The sequence below is a fragment of the Copadichromis virginalis genome, linkage group LG2 (assembly GCF_057382275.1).
Source record: "Copadichromis virginalis isolate Kocher_CV1m ecotype Utaka linkage group LG2, C_Virginalis_male_GT1.1, whole genome shotgun sequence".
In the NCBI taxonomy this organism is placed as follows: Eukaryota; Metazoa; Chordata; class Actinopteri; order Cichliformes; family Cichlidae; genus Copadichromis; species Copadichromis virginalis.
Genome location: NC_140619.1, coordinates 21,146,093 through 21,167,028, shown reverse-complemented (window position 1 = coordinate 21,167,028; position 20,936 = coordinate 21,146,093). Strand labels below are relative to the sequence as shown.

Below are 20,936 nucleotides of genomic sequence, written 5' to 3'. Positions count from 1 at the left end.
TCTAACCCTGACACGATACTGAAAGCTAACTGCTAAATGTGAAATAGTTCAGTAAAATAACCTGCTGCTCATAATAAATGTATCACATGTAATTCTCTGCATCTTACTAAAATTTATATGCATGTAGACAAAACTGCACAGAACAAAACAAACTACCTGTTGTCCCCGCTGACCTCCACCACCTCCTCCGCGCCCTACGTCTCTGCCGCCTTCGTGATCTTCTGTCTGCAGTCGAAGAAACTCCCGCCTCAGCGTCCATTCGCCGGGAACATTGACTATGGAGCTGATGGAGAGAGACACGTGAGCGGCATTAAGTCAAGTGCGAGTGACGTGCTCGAGTTAACGTGAGGACGAAGGGAAAGTGGTCACAGCAACAAAAACACACACATTAATCTCACTCTAGGAGTGAGTGAGCTCTGTGCACGGCACCATCTGCTATTTGACATCCAGGGACAGCAACATCTGTCTGTGGACTTATAATAAAACATAACCTGTAGTGATTCAGTAGCAATGATCACTTAAGACCTAATAACAATTAAAAAAATCATTTATATGTTTATATGGCAGACGCATGATGTGTGCTTGACAGCTTGTTGCTTAGTGTGATTATTACTTCACAAAGGATCATGTAGTAACTGAGTCCTGCTTTAATTTCTGGTGAATAATATTTTGCCTGGCGTGACAAAGCTTTACCTGGGTTCTCCTTCCTCTTCTGTGACCTCATCATCCTCTTCCTCACTGCCACTGTATTCATACTCTGGGCCCTCTGAGAGAGTAAAAAGGAGAGAGAAGAGAAAGCGAGGAGGAGTGGATACAGTAAAAAGTTACTATGCAGCACCCAACATGGTGATATTTAAATACACGTACTCCTTTTCCCACATGGACACTGGTCCTGATACTTCACACTTTTTCAGAGTCAAACCCAAAATGATGCCGATGAAAAATAAGCTGAGACACAATCTCACCTTTAGGCAAACAGCTGATATCACAGAACATTTTGTCCTGTTTACAGAAGCGCACAGACGCACATCTGTATGAATATCTCCAGTTTAAGTCATCTGGCACATAATTTAATGGGTACTGAACCTCGTGAAACTTTTTCTTCTCTTTGGTAATTGTAGGTGCTTAAATAAATTGCTGTAGTAATAATCTGCCCTTTTGTGCTGTGAGTGGTTACACCATTTCTCCTTTTTGCCTTGCAGCACCAATGCTCTCGTTCTCTTTTTCTACAGATTATTCTTTTTATTATTCCAGAACTGAAACTCCAAAATAAAACAGTTTCTTTTCTCTACTTCGAGCGAGTGCATTTCTTTCACTTTTGCTTCTTCTTTGTCTTTCCTTTCACTGACATTTCAAATAACTTGATGCACAAACAGCCACTGTATGACGTCAGTCACCAGGCCTTCATGCATCTGGCCCCAGATGCAGAGAAAGTGAAGACTCTCTGACGAGTCGCACCATCCACACGCTGCACTGCACGCTCTACTGTAAATTGATGCGTTAGAAATGCGATGCGCTCACGGGTGGTGTCTTGGGTGAACGATTCTGATGTGTCAGCACCGCGGTGGGAATTCTCATCTGTGTTTCTGGCTTTGTGAGCAAGCCGCTATTTCATTAAAATTTCCTCCATGCCCTACCCTCTTCCCCCTTCATCGTCTGCTGCCAGTAGCAATTTTGTCATTATCAAAGCCACACAAAAGTCTAGTGTGGGCAAAGTTATTCAGCAAAAAATGAAAGAGGCTTCCTTTATGGAAGCCTAAAGGAGCAGAGTTTTATGCTGTAGTAGATTTCAGGACAGCAGTGCTTCCCCATCTAAAAGGTGTCTCTCGTTTCCACATACACCTTTTATCAAGGGACACACGGCAACACAATGCATGCAAGCATGTGTTAGCACAGGTAGGAAATGTTTAAAAATGCTACTATCCCAGTGTCATTTTTAACCAGGACCGCCTTCATGAACACTGCACTAAAATCAATCACTCTTCCAAGGGGGTACATGAAGATGGGTCCAGTCAGCTTCCTATAACAACATTTGGCCACCATATGGTGTGATAGGAGCTTGGGGTGAGTTGAACATCAACTTGACACACCATATGTTGCCATTAAGAAGCCAAAAAGGCAACGCAACACAGGTGGATTTGTTCGAAGCAGAAAAGAAGACTTTCGTTAACAAACAGGGCAAAAGCATATTTTATATGGTGGTGATGTCATGCTTGAAGGGCTCCAAAGGAGCTGAAAGACACGGGAAGGACTGGAGGGGACGGCCTAGTTTTTCCTGACTGAAAAGTGGGACTTTAATCATTTCTTTTTGGAGTGACTCATCTTCCAAAACACAGACATCTTTGTCCAAACTACACTCTTGGGTATGATGAATGACACATCCGTTTTTGCATCACATCCGGACGCACTGATTTTCTTTTTTTTCCCCCTTTCTTGCAGAACTTGCAAAGTTTTTTCTCTTCACAGTAACACTACCAACATTTCATTACTGTGGAGGGGCACAGGGGAACAGAAACACACACTAAATCACAAATATGGCCTTATACACACTGCATACACACAGCGCATACAGCAGAAAGCCTACCAGTCATTAGAGTGTTGTTATAAGCCAACAGAAGATTAGAACCAGATGGTGATTCGTTTCCTCCTTACTTCCCCTCAGCGTCTCTCTCTCTCACTTTTGCAAATGAAGAAAAATAAAGCTAATAGACATTATGAGGATTACTTACACTGTCTGAATACTGGCATGAGAATAAAGCAAAGAGAGTCATAAATATCTCCGTCCTGACTGTTTTTCTCACTGTCTGACTGCACATTTTGGCATCAGTGATTCAGCACATGCAGCTCATCCAGAGTAAGCGGAGGATAAATTACGTTCACACTATACGTCTCACAGCTTGCTTCCTCGTGTTACACATTCCTAATTTGTTGTTCTTTTGTCTGTTTCTATGCCTTTTGTTCCCTTCGTCCTCGCTTCGTTCGTCCATCTTTGTGAGCAAGACATTGTTATAAAAGAATGCAGCAGAAAAAGGAAAGCAAAGGTCAGCCCGAGACTTCCCTTCGGCCTGACCTAACATTCTCCCGCTGCTGCGCTCTCCTCGTCTGCCTCGCCGGCGCTGTTAGCATCAGAATATGTTTTCATAAGCTTTGACAAAATGAATGAAGATACAACAAAGCAGAATATATGCAAAAGTACCAAATGGCAACCAAATGAATCATTTCCATAAACAGCAGGCAAGAAATGAGGCAAAATGCTGTGTTTGTCTGAGCAGCCTGAGCGAAACAGCTGCTGCTGCCGTGAGAGCAGCTGGTCCACTCTCAGCTCAAGTGTGCGGCGTTATCCACCACGGCTGGGCTCAAAGCCAGAAGATACCGTCAATTTTTAAAACATGGTGATAAATTCAACCCTGACACTTAGACACACCTGAAAGGATTTTCAGATTCTAACAGCGTAGTGCAGATATGACAGCCTTTGTTTTACGTGGAATTAAACTGTGAACCCTGCAGAGAAGTGGTGTCAAACCCAAGGCCCAGGGGACACAAGTGGTCCAGCAAAGACTCTGATCTGGCTCGCTGGATGACTTTGGAAAATGTGAAGCAGCCTATGAGCAGAAAAATAGCCCTAGCTTCTGTCACTGTAAACCACCCTGTATACAGACAGCAGGAAAACAGCCAATAGCTTGTTTATGGTTTAAATTTACTGCCTTTATTTGCCCTGACCTTTCTCTCGCTTCTTCCTGGTTCGGTCCAGATGATCTTTAAGCATGATGCGAACTTGTCTCTCGTTAGCCAGGTCTTTGATGAAGGCGTGTCTCAGTAGGACATCTGTGGTGGGTCGATGTAGATGGTTCTTGATCAGGCAACTATCAACGAACGACAAGAACCGCTTCGACCTGCAGACAAAATACAGACAAATGTGAAAGCATTACAAGCAGGTTTAACAACAGACACACTAACGTAACAAAGTATCACTTAACCTCCTCCACATTTCTGTGAATACACTAAATTCTCTAAACTGAATCACTAATTTAAAGACTCATTTTTTAAAATCCACTTTTTTTTTTTGCTATATCATGTTGTTGATGATATATTTTTTGTATCACATTTGATCCATTCGGCGCTTTTGGCAACTTTTTGTTAGCAACAATGTTAATTTTAGACAAAAAACAAACAAGACTTTAAGGTTTTTTAGGCAAGTATTGATTATGTTGAGGAGATGGAGGTCTCAGAAACTCATGTAGCAAATATGATAAAAATGCTTTTGTAGGGTTAAAACCAGCAACAAATTGTAGTTCCAACCATAAAACTCAACAAATCAGAAGAGAAGACAACATTAAATAAATATTCAATTCACTGAACTGCATAACACTCCACATAATTCTTAAATAAGTATTTCCACTCACCCACAGTATAAAAGCTAGAATCGCCTCTCCCAGCGCTACTCTACCGAGGAAAAGCAAATCCAAAATAACGAGTCCAACTTTTACGATGATATCTACCTACAGAAGCACTCTACAATCAGTGACATGCGCCGTGTGTAAAGTCATAGAAAACTGGGAAGGAAAATGTGGGGCTGCTTTATTTTTCTGCCTCAAGGGGGCCTGGAGTGAAATGGGAAAGCAGTTCACCCCAAATCATTGACGCTATTAAAAGCACCAATAGAAAGCGTTTTTCAGATGACATTAATACTGAATGAAAGACAGCATGACAGTTCCACCATGAGTTCAACAAGTGCCTATCAATTATCCACAGAAAATATGGAGAGAGAAAGGAAAGAGGCTGATAATCAAACCCTAAATAGGATTCAATCCAGAACACACACACACCAGTGGGTTTTTAATCTGGATGACTGGACTTCTTTAAAAAAACAAAACAAAAAAAAAAAACAAGAAAAAAACTTTATCTTGATATATCTAGACATGCCCGTTACTTTCAACCTTTTCTTCTCAAGACGAGAGTGCTGGAAGATCTTTTATCAGATGCATGAAACCCACAACATAGACCCCTCAGAGGCCCTGTTTTTAGAAGAGAAATCCCAAACACTGCTGTTTGCATCCTGCTGCGTGTGTGTGTGTGTGTGTGTGTGTGTGTGTGTGTGTGTGTGTGTGTGTGTGTGTGTGTGTGTGTGTGTTTAGGGCTTACCATTTCTTTGACTTAAGTTTTGGTGGAGGGTTTCGAGGAATCAGAAACAGCGCTCTCATTGGATGCATGTCACACAGAGCTATGGAGGGCACAGGCCGAGAGCAGCAGAGTCACAGATGTGGAAAAAATAAAAATAAAAATAAATGAACAAATGAGAAGGGAAATACATACGATGTAGTGTAAAACACTTCAGCATATCAGTTAGTCATGTGCATGTGTGTAGATGCGTTTTTAACTTACGGGGGGCTCCTTCTGCCATCTCTAGGGCTGTGATGCCTAAAGACCAGAGGTCACTCTAAAAACAAGACAGGCGGGTTAAAGGTTATATTGTAGCTAATAACCTTGGATACCATTTTAAAATGACTGTATGTAATTAGTAAAAGCGGTGTAGTGCATCGAGGTCTGGGAATCACAGAAACAGTCTCCAGAGTTCACAGATCGTGGGTGTGAGATCTGATTAATATAAAATTTCTTCAAAAACAGTCTCAGGTTGTTTCTGCGAAATACGATAAAATGAATCAGTCACTCAGTAAACTCGAACTTTATCGTGAAGATTTTGGATGAGGTTTGCATCATAAAAAAAAGAACACAGCAAAAAGATTTTGGACTGTGTTTGAAAGATGTTGTCACTCTGGTGAATTTCTTATATTTATGGAAGCTGTCTGTTGAATATATGTTTATGCAGACTTATTTCTGAGTGCTGCTATGAGACCGGGGCTGTTTCTCAGCCCACATCTGACAGGCAGGAGAAGCGAGCGCTACACGACTTTACGTCACAGAAGTTGGCGTCGCTGGAATTAAATCATGGTCGACGCGATTTGCAAGCCATCTCACAGACAATGAACTTCTTGCGTGTGGTGATATGTGTTGAACTGGCTCAATATTGCGAATCGACACGTGTTGGTTAGTGACAGACATTACAGATGAAAACACAAGATAAAGTCTGACTAAGAATGATTTTTTCTGTGTTTCAGAACAATAATTAAAAGTGTCAGGCTGTCAGGACCAAACACAGCCATGGCAGACTAACATGGTTCAACAGTGTCAGCTGGAAAACATGAGGAAGGCAGCGAAGTAGCAATAACATCCAGAACCACGTGTTCCTCAGCAGCCAGTCAAACTGAAGGCGACGACTGGACTTTTTATCCCCTCAACGATGTTGAAGAAGAAACTGATCCTGGCTGTCAACACAACGTTGTTTCAGCTAAAAGGACTAAAGCAAACCTGTGACCTCCAAGTGAGTTTTGCCTTACACAGCAACAAACAGCTTAAAGTGCTTTACTGACACCCTCACGTAAAAGGTAATAGAGTTGATGAAACATAAACTCACATCTAAAACTTCTAAACAAGAAGAAAAAATAATATTGCGCACTTTCAAAAATAACTAAAACAGACAACACACAGGAAACGTCTGCAGACTTGCTCTTCGTCACGCTGGTCAAATTTGTCAACTCAGGAGGGTTTTCATGGCTGCAGTGTCTACATAACAGGAAGCTTTGTGTTTATTTTGTATTACCTATTTTGAACTTCCTCAATCATAAATGGATAAATCCAAAAACATTTTAGTAACTAAGACTGAAACTAATAAAAACTAGAGTGAAACACTGCAATGAGTTCTGGAAACCAAGTGAAACTAAACTGAGCTCGAAGCAAAAGCAATAATAAGAGCAGATGTTTGAATCTTGGTTGTGTGTCTCACATGCGTGTGGCACAACAGATATGACTTGTGGTTGGTGACCCACACTCAGCATAATGCCTCAGCATTACAGTACAAAACAACCACAGTTACACAAATGCTGCTTTCCCTGCATCTGGATTTCATGAGCTGTGAGATGACTGAAACTGTAAAAGTGTAAAGTAGTTCATCTTTATCAGTCATTTCCATGTATGTGTGGTTGAATAACTTCAATATTAAAATATAGCCACTTCCACTTTGTCCACAGCATAGTCTGCACCATGTTAGATAACAAATAAACCACCTTAAGCAGCTGGGAACTGCCTTAATTCTCACTTAAAAAAACAAAAATGAAACAAGGCTGTGTCTTTGAAATTAGGTACCCTGTAGTCATATGTAGCCTCAGGGTTCTCATCACAGGCAATGACCTCCGGGGCCATCCAATAAGGAGTACCGATGAAGGTGTTCCTCCGACCGATCGTCTTATCGAGCTGGGCTGACACGCCAAAGTCAACTGCAAAAAAAATAAAATCAAAAAAAATAAAAGGTTTCATGTGTGAAAAACAGCCACAACTGTTGCTACTTTCAGAAGCGTCTTTGTGGTCGTGAGATTTATGTGTTTGAATATGACTGTGTGATTGTTCCGTTGTTCTCCCAGGGGTTACGTCTGCTTGAGGAACCACAGCGCATGTGTCAGTGTGTCATACCCAGTTTGACTTCGGCATTCTCTGTGAGCAAAACATTTTGTCCCTTAATGTCTCGGTGAATCACATGGTGGGAGTGAAGATGGGAAAGGCCCTGGAAGACAAATATGAATACATATAAACACTCCCGTGCACACACGGTCAGATGACCGCCGCTATAAATACGAAGGGGCAAACGCTGCCCTCGGAGAGCATTTAGATCACGTGTCTGAAGGATTACTGAATGGAGAGCAGGATTTAGCTTTTAGCTTCAAGTCCATCAGTAGACATCCTTACTTTAGGCAGTTACTGAGTGGCCGAGTAACTCAAGCACAGTTTTAGTGTGTGTATTTGCATTCTCGCTTCTTCAAAGTGGGTTAAATAAACAGGAAGTAAGTCTTATTTCAGACAATGACTTCACCATGGTTTCTGTGTGTATTTGTGCGTGCGTGTGTTGTGATGTTAAAACAATGGGGAGACAGCATGGCTGACAGCAGTGGAGAAAACTCTGGCGACAGTCCAGAGCCCTTTGTCTCTCAAGTTTTTTTACAACTACAAAAACAACAAAATAAAAAAAATGAGCTCCGTTTCATTTTTGTTGCAGATAACGGCAACATCAAGGACACCGGGGGCTGATATAAGCTGATATGTTACTGTGTATGTCTCTGAGCCACAAACACCAGCACAGAAAGCGAAGCAAACATCCCGGAGCCTTTCTCAGGACCTCGTGATCTCTCATAATGATAACCATAACATTTTACAGAGATATATACTTAAAAGGCCAGTTTAAAGCACATAACTAAAAGAAGAAATCCCCCCGAGTCACAGTGGGAAACATACGAGAGAATAAATCCCTGAACATGAGGAAGTATCAGTGTCAGTTTGGCTGCTCTTTGATGTTTTGGCAAAGAATCACTAAAAGCAGCCATCGTGTTTCTTTACAACACCAGACACTGAACCACGCTTACATCCACAAACAAGTTACTACCTGCGTTTTTTTAACCAACACTAAAACAGCACCGCAGGCAGAGAGAGGTCCCTGCTGAGTGTTTGTTTGTGTTATTAGATCACACAGAGTTAGCTGACGATGGAGGGTTTGACACAAACAGCATCGTTGCATTACCCAGAAAGCTCACATCTTCTATACTTATTTAAAATGGTCACTTATAAAGGTAAAAAAAACTGTGTGCTTGATCTTACCCTGAGCACCTCCCGGCAGATGTAAGCAATCCAGTCTTCTTTCAAACAGTTTCCTTTGGTTTTCTTCACCAAGTCTGTCACAGAGCCAGCGCCACAGTACTCCATCACTAACTATATGGGAAATAAATAGCAGAAACATGTGGTGTTTGACACAGGTAACCCAAAAGAACAGCAGTTGTTTAATAAAAACTAAGATAATCCACAGTTTGTGCTGAAGAACAAACAAATGTGACGAGTTAACAAACCCAGAGTTGGTGGTCCTGTCCAGCAGGGCCTTTCTTAATGAAGGCACCGTAATAAGTAGCAATGTTTCTATGGTGGGAATAACTTTTTAACATGTTGATCTCCAGCTTTATCTCCTCTTCTTCCTCCTAAACACAAGAACAAAAACATAAGGAATCAAACAAGTGACAAAAATATTACTGCCATGTGGAATTTCATTATTAGTCATGGTCATCTGACCGTTCACAGGTGATTGAAAATGGCGCTGCCTGGTGTTTGTCTGAAGAGCAGGTGTTACGGCGCTGTGATGCTTCTGTGTTGGGTTCAAAAAGGTTTCAAGGCTTTTATAAAAGTGGCCCTTCTGCCTTGGACATGTGACCTGTTTATTTAAAGTTTTAAAGTGTCGCTCCAAATGTAAAATCACAAACACATCCAGGTAAATAGCCTCTTGAATCTGTTTTATAACCCTTAGATGATCTCTCACCCAGCTACTGGACCTTAACTCAACTACTCCCATCCCACAACAAAACCACTGGGGTTGGTCGACTTTACGTGACAGAGGACAAAAAGAAAGCAGAGGAAACTGTGTGCGGCACTTTTTGTTTTCCTAGTATAAATCCTGGAAATGACTTGTGACTTCTCCAATTCACTGGACTCCTAAATCTACTCAGGATCTGGAAACGAGAGCAGAAGAAAAGAGGAGAGCTGGAGAAGCTGGCTGTGGTTGTTAATCAGGAAAGTGGAAACAACAGAGAGCTTCTCACAGTCGCTGCCCTCCCTTAAATCTTCACAGGAGGGGAGAAAAATGACAAGGCAGAGTTTGAACTTTCACTTCCGTTTGAAACACACAGGCTTCTGCCTACGACGAGGTTGTGTGTGTGTGTGTGTGTGTGTGTGTGTGTGTGTGTGTGTGTGTGTGTGTGTGTGTCTGCAAGAAGGCAGATAATAGCCAAGCATTTCCTGCTGTCACATCCACACAAAGAAACTACGACGTTTAGATGTCAGAACAATCTGTAATATAATTTATTCAGGCACTCTATAATTTGTATTTGACTTCTTTTTCTGGGGGAGGCTCTAACGAGTTCTTAACACGTCATCTAGTTGTCTGATTATTCTCTCCATTAATCACGTAATTATCTGCTACATAAAATGTAAGAAACAGAGAAAAATGACAAAGTCTGTGCTAAACTCTCCAGTTTGGCTGCATTACTGAACAAGAAACCAAAACCCAAAGATATTCCCTCTTGATAAGATTTTATCAAGACAGAAGACTGAGCGTGTTGGATTTTGTGATCTTTTAACATTTTATTTTACTTCACACCGATATAAATCCAAAGCCGTGCAAGCCTGTCTGTGGAGCAGTACCTTGCTAAATGCTAAGATTGGAACTCACTCATTCTAACAGCAAACATAAGCTGTTTACAAAAAAAGCTCTAGCTGCTCGCTAGGCTTCACCTCTTGACTGCATTTGTTATATTGGTGCCCTTTTGAAGCATTTTCACAGCTCTGGTTAGTGAAATTCTGATCATTAGTCTGGTACTTTGCCTCCCCAAGTAGGTAACTGTGTGTTATACCCACACAGTTTAGAAATGCAGCTGGCTAACCTACACTCCTATTGTTACCTGACACCTTAAGATCAAGATGGCCACGAAGTTAAAGAGCAAACTCCAAAGCGAGGAATCTAGAAGCCAGTGGTTGACATCATAAACCATAAAAACAGTGTGTGGAGGTTATTACAGAGCCATACGTTCACACAACGCGTACTGCTATGGGTACTTAGGACTAGGATGTAGGCCGAGAGCAGGGTCTCTGGAGAGAAATACACCACCACAAACTGTCTCGTCTTTTCTTTCAATCCTGCATATTACATGTCTACCGGACATCATGCTTTAATAGTACAAGGGATTGTTTTTCTTTAGAGGGCACAACCATAGCGGTTAAAGTAAATATCGAACACATGGATTGGATGGGTTGTTGCCAACATCTGGTGATAATCTGGAACTATATTGGTCACGTGTTCAATGCTTATTTTATCAGCTGTATATTCAGCGATTCCTAGTACCGAGAAAACTCAACTGTATGTGTAATAAGTTGCAAGAAACTCTTGCACTACAGTATGTGTAAATTTAATCCAGGAGCTGAAGAAAAACAGGTCATCTCGATGCAAAACCCTCAAACAGGAGTCACGTATTAAAGGCTGTCATGTATGATTTATGTTAACAGGATGATTATCACGGTGGTGTTGAATTTAATTACACTAACGTTCCACTTTGGTCGTTACGCATCTTATGATGTTCTGTCAGTTATATACTGTGTAACGCAGTCTGCCATCCATCGCTTCAGCCTGCTCTCAATGGCTCATTAGCAGAGTTACCCTCATTTCTCCATCAAACTGTCGTCAGGTAGTTCATGCGATGGCACAAATAGTGTTTAGTGTTTATGGTGTTGCTCAGGCTGTTTGAACATGAAAGGATGCATTTGAGAAGTTGACATTCTAGGTAAAGAACAGGTGGAGCATAAAAAGGATGTCGAAATAAAATAGAGATAAATAAGGATTATTTTTGAGCAGGAGACAGCGTTGCCTCAAACACGACACATGATGACACAGGTACACTCTGAGAGTAGTGAGGTAATGAACCCTTACCTCTGTGACCTCCATGACTTTGATAGCTGCCAGCTGACCTGTCTTGACATGACGGCCCTGTTGGAAAACACACACAATGAGATACGATCACTGTAGAGATTCTGTTAAATATTCTGCACCAGTTCAAATTTCTTAAATCACAAGTGCAGCTGTGCATCTTGGAAAGACAGGCAGCAACTGGATCGTAATATAAAAGATTAGCCTCTAAATGTTTGACGAGGACTACAACAACTGTCCCACGCTGGAGTCTGTAAACAGATGAACGCTCACAAAGTGTTCCCGCTCTCCCTGTAACTCTTCTGAGTGAATACTTGGACTGTGATATAATTCTCAATATTCATGGACTCGGGCAAGTCCACCTAATTTCATTTTCTCTTGAAAGACGCAGACAGAAAGAACAGGACATGACACGAGAGAGAGAGCGCGAGAGACTAAGTCAGGATGGAGGAGCAGAGCTGTAAAGTGCAGTCAGGTGAAAAAGGGAAAATTGAAAACCATGTCATGACTCAGAAAGCTGACAAGATACTAGAGTAGCTACTCTATAAGCCTTTAAGCTGTGATGTATGACAGTTCTGTGGGAGTGTATAGTGTATGTGTCTGAAACAGACCACCAGACATGACAAACTCGCCATTATTCAATCAGTCAGCAGTCAGGATTCATACAGAGAGACAAAGTCAGACAAACACAGACACTGAAATGAGGGGCAAGTTTAAAAGTAACAAATATCTGCCTATTCATCTGTTTCCCCCTCAGCAGCCAATTCTTAGAAACGCTCGCGGCCATTTCCAAAGAAATATTGTTGATATGAACAATTGGTCCCGTAGCTATACAGGGAGTGCAGAATTATTAGGCAAATGAGTATTTTGTCCACATCATCCTCTTCATGCATGTTGTCTTACTCCAAGCTGTATAGGCTCGAAAGCCTACTACCAATTAAGCATATTAGGTGATGTGCATCTCTGTAATGAGAAGGGGTGTGGTCTAATGACATCAACACCCTATATCAGGTGTGCATAATTATTAGGCAACGTCCTTTCCTTTGGCAAAATGGGTCAAAAGAAGGACTTGACAGGCTCAGAAAAGTCAAAAATAGTGAGATATCTTGCAGAGGGATGCAGCAGTCTCAAAATTGCAAAGCTTCTGAAGCGTGATCATCGAACAATCAAGCGTTTCATTCAAAATAGTCAACAGGGTCGCAAGAAGCGTGTGGAAAAACCAAGGCGCAAAATAACTGCCCATGAACTGAGAAAAGTCAAGCGTGCAGCTGCCAAGGTGCCACTTGCCACCAGTTTGGCCATATTTCAGAGCTGCAACATCACTGGAGCGCCCAAAAGCACAAGGTGTGCAATACTCAGAGACATGGCCAAGGTAAGAAAGGCTGAAAGACGACCACCACTGAACAAGACACACAAGCTGAAACGCCAAGACTGGGCCAAGAAATATCTCAAGACTGGTTTTTCTAAGGTTTTATGGACTGATGAAATGAGAGTGAGTCTTGATGGGCCAGATGGATGGGCCCGTGGCTGGATTGGTAAAGGGCAGAGAGCTCCAGTCCGACTCAGACGCCAGCAAGGTGGAGGTGGAGTACTGGTTTGGGCTGGTATCATCAAAGATGAGCTTGTGGGGCCTTTTCGGGTTGAGGATGGAGTCAAGCTCAACTCCCAGTCCTACTGCCAGTTTCTGGAAGACACCTTCTTCAAGCAGTGGTACAGGAAGAAGTCTGCATCCTTCAAGAAAAACATGATTTTCATGCAGGACAATGCTCCATCACACGCGTCCAAGTACTCCACAGCGTGGCTGGCAAGAAAGGGTATAAAAGAGGAAAAACTAATGACATGGCCACCTTGTTCACCTGATCTGAACCCCATTGAGAACCTGTGGTCCATCATCAAATGTGAGATTTACAAGGAGGGAAAACAGTACACCTCTCTGAACAGTGTCTGGGAGGCTGTGGTTGCTGCTGCACGCAATGTTGATGGTGAACAGATCAAACACTGACAGAATCCATGGATGGCAGGCTTTTGAGTGTCCTTGCAAAGAAAGGTGGCTATATTGGTCGCTGATTTGTTTTGGTTTTGTTTTTGAATGTCAGAAATGTATATTTGTGAATGTGGAGATGTTATATTGGTGTCACTGGTAAAAATAAATAATTGAAATGGGTAAATATTTGTTTTTTGTTAAGTTGCCTAATAATTCTGCACAGTAATAGTCACCTGCACACACAGATATCCCCCTAAAATAGCTAAAACTAAAAACTACTTCCAAAAACATTCAGCTTTGATATTAATGAGTTTTTTGGGTTCATTGAGAACATGGTTGTTGTTCAATAATAAAATTATTCCTCAAAAATACAACTTGCCTAATAATTCTGCACTCCCTGTACAGCTTGGACTTGGAGGACAGCAGGGTGTCAAAACATGTGTGTCTACATCGACCATTTCCACATCTGAGGAGTTTTCAGGAGTTTGCAACAAGCTTGACGGCATAAACACGTCTGTCATAATCCAGCTGAATGGTGGGTGGCATATTTTGTAGCTCCGTGTCCTGTTATAGTTAGCCTGTTCCTCTTTATGAATAGAAGACAAGTCATTCAACTTCAGTGGCATGAATGGAAAGTCACCAAGTTAAACTGAACTAAAGATTTACAAAATGTGCAGTTTTTATGTGAAAGAGTGTTTTGTTTGTTTTTTTTTTACAACGAGCACCGAGGTTACTTTTACTGGCTAACAAAACCAGCATCCATCCTTTTGCGTCAACATGTTTTTTGATTATGTCTCAAGAAAACAGAATTCAATCATGGTACGAGGCGGGAGTTCTTGGCTGATCGTGGGAAATAACAAATGGGAAGTTTGGAGAATATTTATTATCACAGCAAATAGACTGTACTGTTCAAGAACAGAAAGATGGTGAGAAACAACTAACAATGTGCTGGCAAACCTGCTGTAGGCTTCAGGGATACTCAGCACAGACAATTTATTTTAGAAATAGATCCATGAAGATGTGACATCTTTAAAGAAAGTGTTGTCAAGAGAAAGAAGAGGAGCTGCCTGGTTAGTTAGAAATATACTGCAGTAGAATATTATCCAATGAGCTCAAGTTATTCATGTAAACATCATTCAACAAAACATCAAAGTAAACATCTGTCATGTAGCTCTGGTCTGATATTGATGGCACTTCAAACTCTTAAAAAGAAGAAACAAATCAAAAGATATTAAAAATAAAATAATCTTCCCTGAAAAGTGAACAGTGCCCAGAGAGTGAGCTGCAGCTGGAGCCTGAATCCTTGAAAAGTTTTATTTATCACGCCATGTGTTCTTTGATATAAAGCATGTCAGTGTTTTGGTCACTACAGTGAAACTAAACATCTTGACCAGTAGCATGCAGACTTGGTTCACAGTCGGTTGAAGTGTTCCTCGGCCAGTCCAAACCCTTTTCAGCTGGAATTCTTCACACACATTTCACTGAGCATGAGCTGTGATGTGAAGCCGTCTCTTCATCCTGGCCTTGATTGTGTCCTAAAGTAGAGGACAGTGTCTCCATAATTGCAAAGAATTGTGGCATGGAGTCATCCACTAGCCTGGCTATAATAAATAAGGAAATGGCCTTCCTGTCCCATCACACTTGATGGTGTGTGCTTGCTGCCACCACAGCAAACCAGTGTGAAATGTTCTCCACTCAGCTGATCTAGTTACTCATTAAAAATACGCCGCACTGACGCGCATGCACACACTAACAGGGGTCTGGTCTCTCCATCAGAATTAATTGGAGAAAAATGTTGCTCTTATTTTGCATCCTGAAGTCCATGAATATCTCTCACACACACACACACACACACACACACACACACACACACACACACACACACACACAATAAGGGAAGACTACAAATATCGTTTCAGTGAAAAGGTTACTATAATATATTCATGCATATGCTAATCAGATACAAGCGAGACATTTATAACACAGACAGCACGGAGACAAACGAGAGAAACAGTCTCACTGCATCTCTCTTTCTGTCCTGCTCTTGCTTCAGTGTCAGTCTCGCCACCCGCTGTATCTGTCCCCTTCAAGATCAATATGTTGGTTACATACGTGGATATGTGAAAGATTAATTCTCCTGAAGAAACTGAGTGTGGAAACTGTGCCACTTAAAGCCTATACGGTTGTAACCTTAGTCAGTATAAAAGATGGATGTAGCTTCCAGTTCACATAAAAGTGAAGCCGTTGCTGAAGTGCCTTTAACCTGCATTCTTTCACATGGCCAGCAGGGGGCGACTCCCGTGGTTAGCTTCAGGTGTCTCAGCTTCCTTGCTCTGAAACTTCAGCAGCTACTTTTCTAATTGTTATATCGGCTGAGCCATGAAAGGAGGTGTGACGAGGCAATTGGGGAAAAAAATGCTCAAGGCTCCATAACAGGACTTCACTAACAAAGGGGTGACATCATGGTGGTTACGTCTATCTGCTATACGGTCTGTGGCAGTAACTGCATGTGTTTGTGTTCATGTAGCTTTGTGAGAACAGATTGGGGACTGTGCGATATGACCAAAATCTCATATCCATATAAGACATTTCTGTAAATTCTGTGACTTTCGGGCAACTTGACTTTACCATTTACCATTTATGTTTTCAGCTGGGCGTGGTGCACCTGGAGTCGAGTGTTTTGACGGATGCATGAAACTATGTATTTTTAGACAGGAGGTGTAGCCCCGCCATTTTCTTTGTGAGTATTTATTACACGGCGTGCTGCGGGGGAGAGCCTGTTCTAACGTTTGAGTCTACGGTTTATTTTGAGCACTTGACGGCTGTTTTTGCTTCTCATCTGTAAACTCTCTCCACACGCTTTCAGGTGATTCTTGCGTCGGTGGTAGAGGTTTGTCAGGTTTGAGTCTGTGGTGGAGACCTGTTTCCTGCATAATTTGCATAGTACAGTTTTCTGGCCAGTATCAGACTTTTCAGAACCAAACCATGTCCATGCTGGTCCTCGATTTGTTTGGAGCTACCTGGTCCTGCCTCATCTTCACTGGCCATGCTGGGACTTATCTGTGCCTGCATCCATGTGCTGACCATCCAAACGATGAAAAAAAAAAATATTGCTGCAAACTGTTTATTTTGCGACACCACAAAACAAACAATATCATCCGATATGAAACGACAGATGTTTTAATTTCATCATCCGATACATGTCCTCATATCGCACAGCCCTAATGAGGACATTTTTCACTTCACCTTCAGTTTTGAAGACTTTGGGTCACGGTTGAAGTTAGGATGGGAGTAATATCTATTGACAGATATCTCCACATGAATATGCAGAATAGATTTTCGATACTGGCTCTGTGGGGTCTTTTGTTTGGAGTCTTTTGTGACGACACTGCAGTGCAGACCAGTCGTGTTTGAGGCGACTTTGACTTTTAGCAGTTGAAAACTCTGGGCGGAGAGAATAAGAACAAACTTGCTGAAAAGGTTTCTAGAAACCATCAGTTATCATCTGAAGTTCATTTAGCTTTTAGTTTGTTTGTTAACATGTCTCAGCATTAATAGTTAGTCTGTAATCAGTAACCACCGCTCAGAACCACAAGGAACCAGAACACTTGGCCTGCGATTTTCACTTGTCTGGAGCACTGCTGGCACACACTGATCATTTTCCACACCGATAGTCCAAGTCTTTTTCCCCTCATATGAGTCAATTTTAAGTTGCCACAGTTAAGTAACACTATTATTAACATGAACCTCCAGTGATAATATTACATGAATGGTTATTTCTTATTCAGTGATGTTGATAAGGTGCATGATAAAAAGTGTACACCCAAACAAAAGATTCACTTTATTTCAGCTTAGCTGTGCTTGCACATGTGGAGGCTGCATTACTAAAGTTCACCACATGAAATTCAGAGAGGCAGTTTCAATCCCGGGACACGTGAGCGTTCACTGAGAAATGAGAAACAGCAGCAGCAGAGAACAATTACTAAAATGATTAAATATGACAGCTCAGATCTGAAGGCTTTGGTTGGCCTACGAGTGAAAATGGTTTTGGTATCTCATACGAGGAAATCAGTCCCACATCCACTGGGCTTTAGCTGGGGTGGGACCTTCAGATGCATTTCACATGTTTGATCACAATGGGATGTGGGGAGTTTTTGACCAAAGTCAAAAAGTCAATCAAATGTCACAGTTTCAATAATGAGCTGTGTTGGTGGGAATGTTTGTGGTAGGAGCTGGGCTATGTCTATTACCAGGCCAGGTAATATCCTGTGAAGTGATGAGGGCTGAATTAGCATAATTATCTTTATTTTGCACATTAAAGCTTTTTTAAAACTTTTTTTCTACTTTTCCATTCACATGTAACCTTCATTAGCTGGAACTACAGTTTCAAAGCTGCAGTGTTTTCATTACATGGGTGTAAACTCCACAAAGGTAAACTCACCACACCGTCATCAGAGGAGAACTGGGAAAAATCAAGCAGCTCCTTTTTTGCTTTCTATGCATGTTACATGTACAAGCAGTCAGATGAATAGCAGCTTGGCCAATCTGTGGGCTCTCACCACATACTCTCTTATTTTATTACCACAAAAGAAATAAAAGGAATGCACAATAAAAACAAAGAGCTAATGAAAAAGAATCCTAATAATTTTTTACAGTCTGGGAAAACAGCCCTAACTGACAGCAATAGTCATTACACACTCAGAGCCTGCATCACAAACTTAGGAGGTGGGTGAAAGGTAATGACCAGGCAAGCCAAATGCATTATGGGAATTCTAAGATTGAGAAACTGTGAGGTTGGCTTCATACTGTCTGACTCTATCAGAGTGTCAAATACTGATTTCTCTGGTTTTTAAACAAGCTCTACTATTGTACCGAGTTCAGCGCTGAATCACTCGAGTACTTTTAATTATAGTTCTGGCATTTAGAAAGTAAAGTAAGGAGGCCAGATACTTTTATGAATGTTCTAACAATTGGACTCACAGCTCTGGGACACATGGGTAATCAGCACAAGCTGCAGCTCTAACCCTCATGGGGGGCCGCTTTCCTCTTCTCTCTCTTTAATAGGTCTCTCTCCCTCTTCCTTCCTCCACTCTGTCTCTCTGGCTTTCACCTCTGCCTTCCTTCCGTTGCCCTCACTCACTTTCCTCTCCATTTTTACCCTTTGTCTCGCTCTCTCTCTCTGCTCTCTCTGTTTCACTGTTAACAAACAGTATTTCTAATACTACCCATTCTGCTCCAGCTCACACCTTCCCCCACAAACACTTACCTAAGAAACTAAAACTTTAACTTTGAAAGCTATTACTCATTTCAGTTACATCTAATAAAGAAGCATTAGGTGACTACATTTTTAATGTAAGGAAGCTCTTAGTTGTGTGGCAGCAGAAAGTGTTGAGCTGGGGGAAGGAGTCAGTCTGTGCTGTCAACGCAGACTGACAGTTGATCAGTCTGTGATGTCAACGCAGACTGACAGTTGATCAGTCTGTGAATGTCCAAGTCCACATTTGGACATGATTTTGGTCAGCAGATCTCCTCATGAGCAACACAGGAATGATGATATGTGAATAACAGAAAGGGAAGCAATGCAACTGAAACTTGAAAGAGGAAGTGCAAGTGATTCAGTCAGAGTGGTACTACAGCCAGCTGTTGTATGGTTTCAACACCGAGTCAAAGTTTGCACAGATGCTCGAGTGAAACTTTCTTTGACCCATCACAAATGTAATTCACATTCATTTACGGATCAATTTACATTGATATTCTTGATTTTTGTTATTCATGTGATTACCACAACTCAGCCACACAGGTCAGTGACACACAAATAGTTAAAAAAAAAAATTCCAACTGCTGTAAATTAGTCACACTAATTATCATAGTGGCATCATTGTAAATTATAAAGCTACAATATTGTGCTTAAGATACTGCAGTCACTTTAGTCAGTGTTACTAAGGAAAATTGTGTTGCGTCAGCAGTGCTCAGAGGTCTGTGCTTTAGTAGAGTTTGGCTTTTTCACAGTGTGACACACACACATACCCACACACACACAGATGACTCTATAGCAGTGGCTCGCAGAAGGGAAGTTCCTTTTGCAAACAGGGAAACGCCCTGTGCGTGTGTGTGTGTGTGAATGATGTGTATATGGTGAATAAGACAAGCACGCACCATGCACTACGAATGTCCAACACAGCATTTTAATATATTTATGTGCATGTGTCACCCATTTCTTCTGTCGAGCACCTCCTTGCTTCTAAGCAATAAAACTTCTGCAGTCTCTTTACATTTTCTTTCGTTTTTTTATATTTTAAGACGGGGCAAATTATCAAAGATGTACAGTAAAATGTTTAAATCTGTATCTGCATTTATACTGTGGGAACTTGGGTCGCTGCAAGGTATTGTTCTTTGATGTGCCAAAAACTGTCAGGGTGCACTGTGCAGCACGGTGTCAGATTTAATTATATGGAATAACCACTCTTACTATTATTTGTATCGTGCAAATGGGTTTCATCTTTTAATTTTCAAACATCTCGAAATCTACACTTATAAGTGAACACACTGGACTTTTTATATTGGTGTACTGGTTTATTGAATCTGTTATCACTAAGTTCTCTAATTGTCACGTCCTTAGATGAGGTTGAACACAAAAGCACTAAAGCTTCTTTGATTCCCTGAGTAGTTCCTGGCGTCTGTTTCTGGGGTAATTTTGAAGAAAAGCCCTGATTGTCACCAGGCCTCTCTGCTCTCCATGCCGTCTAATTGTGTCTGTCTTTGCATGTCAGAAAATCCCATCTGCTGACCAGGAGGCTCTTCCACTCAATTAAGATGAAAATGAGGATAATTTGGGCACACTTTGCTCCGGTGTCTGTTCCAGTGGACACTGGGGTTTGATTGACACGGGATCAGATGTCTAACTGACAATTGCTGGATCAAAAATCAAATGTGTACATGAGTCATGGGAAAATTTCATAATCACTACAATCAATTCCTGATGCACATCAACTCTGAGGCCTCAATTTAGAGCAGAACTGATTGGGAACATAACCTAAGTTGGAATACAAACATTTTCACCAAGCAGAGGATCACTGTGACTGACAGCAACAGCAACCTGCACATAAAAAAAAACAAAAAACAAAACACCATCCTGGTGGATCCTGTTCCACCTTCATCTTCTGCCTCTCCCTTTTGGCAGTACTTATTGTAGGATTCTTCACATCCTATCACAGCTAACATGCCCTCATTTAGTTTTCCTTCTATACAGATCAACTGCTTCACTAGTTACATTTGTTCCAACACTGATTGCATTTCTGTCTCCAAAAACATTTCCTTTCAGGTAGACAGGAATGGTCTCTCAGATCACGTGAATACACGTAAATCAGTGAGTGTAAGTATGAGATTTCT

The 20,936-nt window shown here is 41.5% G+C and overlaps 1 protein-coding gene across 4 annotated transcripts in view; it reads right to left on the bottom strand.

Moving 5' to 3' along the window:
• LOC146717217 (mitogen-activated protein kinase kinase kinase kinase 4) overlaps positions 1 to 20,936 on the bottom strand; it is a 60,585-nt gene that overhangs the window by 35,432 nt on the left and 4,217 nt on the right. For all 4 annotated transcript variants that reach the window (XM_085473050.1, XM_085473059.1, XM_085473067.1 and 1 more), the window contains exons 3-12: positions 11,567 to 11,623; positions 8,946 to 9,071; positions 8,701 to 8,811; positions 7,525 to 7,615; positions 7,201 to 7,331; positions 5,383 to 5,437; positions 5,143 to 5,221; positions 3,721 to 3,893; positions 694 to 766; positions 157 to 283 (exon numbers count right to left, since the gene is read on the bottom strand). In XM_085473050.1, the coding sequence (XP_085329176.1) occupies positions 157 to 283; positions 694 to 766; positions 3,721 to 3,893; positions 5,143 to 5,221; positions 5,383 to 5,437; positions 7,201 to 7,331; positions 7,525 to 7,615; positions 8,701 to 8,811; positions 8,946 to 9,071; positions 11,567 to 11,623 (1,023 nt within the window). The remainder of the gene's footprint in view (positions 1 to 156; positions 284 to 693; positions 767 to 3,720; positions 3,894 to 5,142; positions 5,222 to 5,382; positions 5,438 to 7,200; positions 7,332 to 7,524; positions 7,616 to 8,700; positions 8,812 to 8,945; positions 9,072 to 11,566; positions 11,624 to 20,936) is intronic.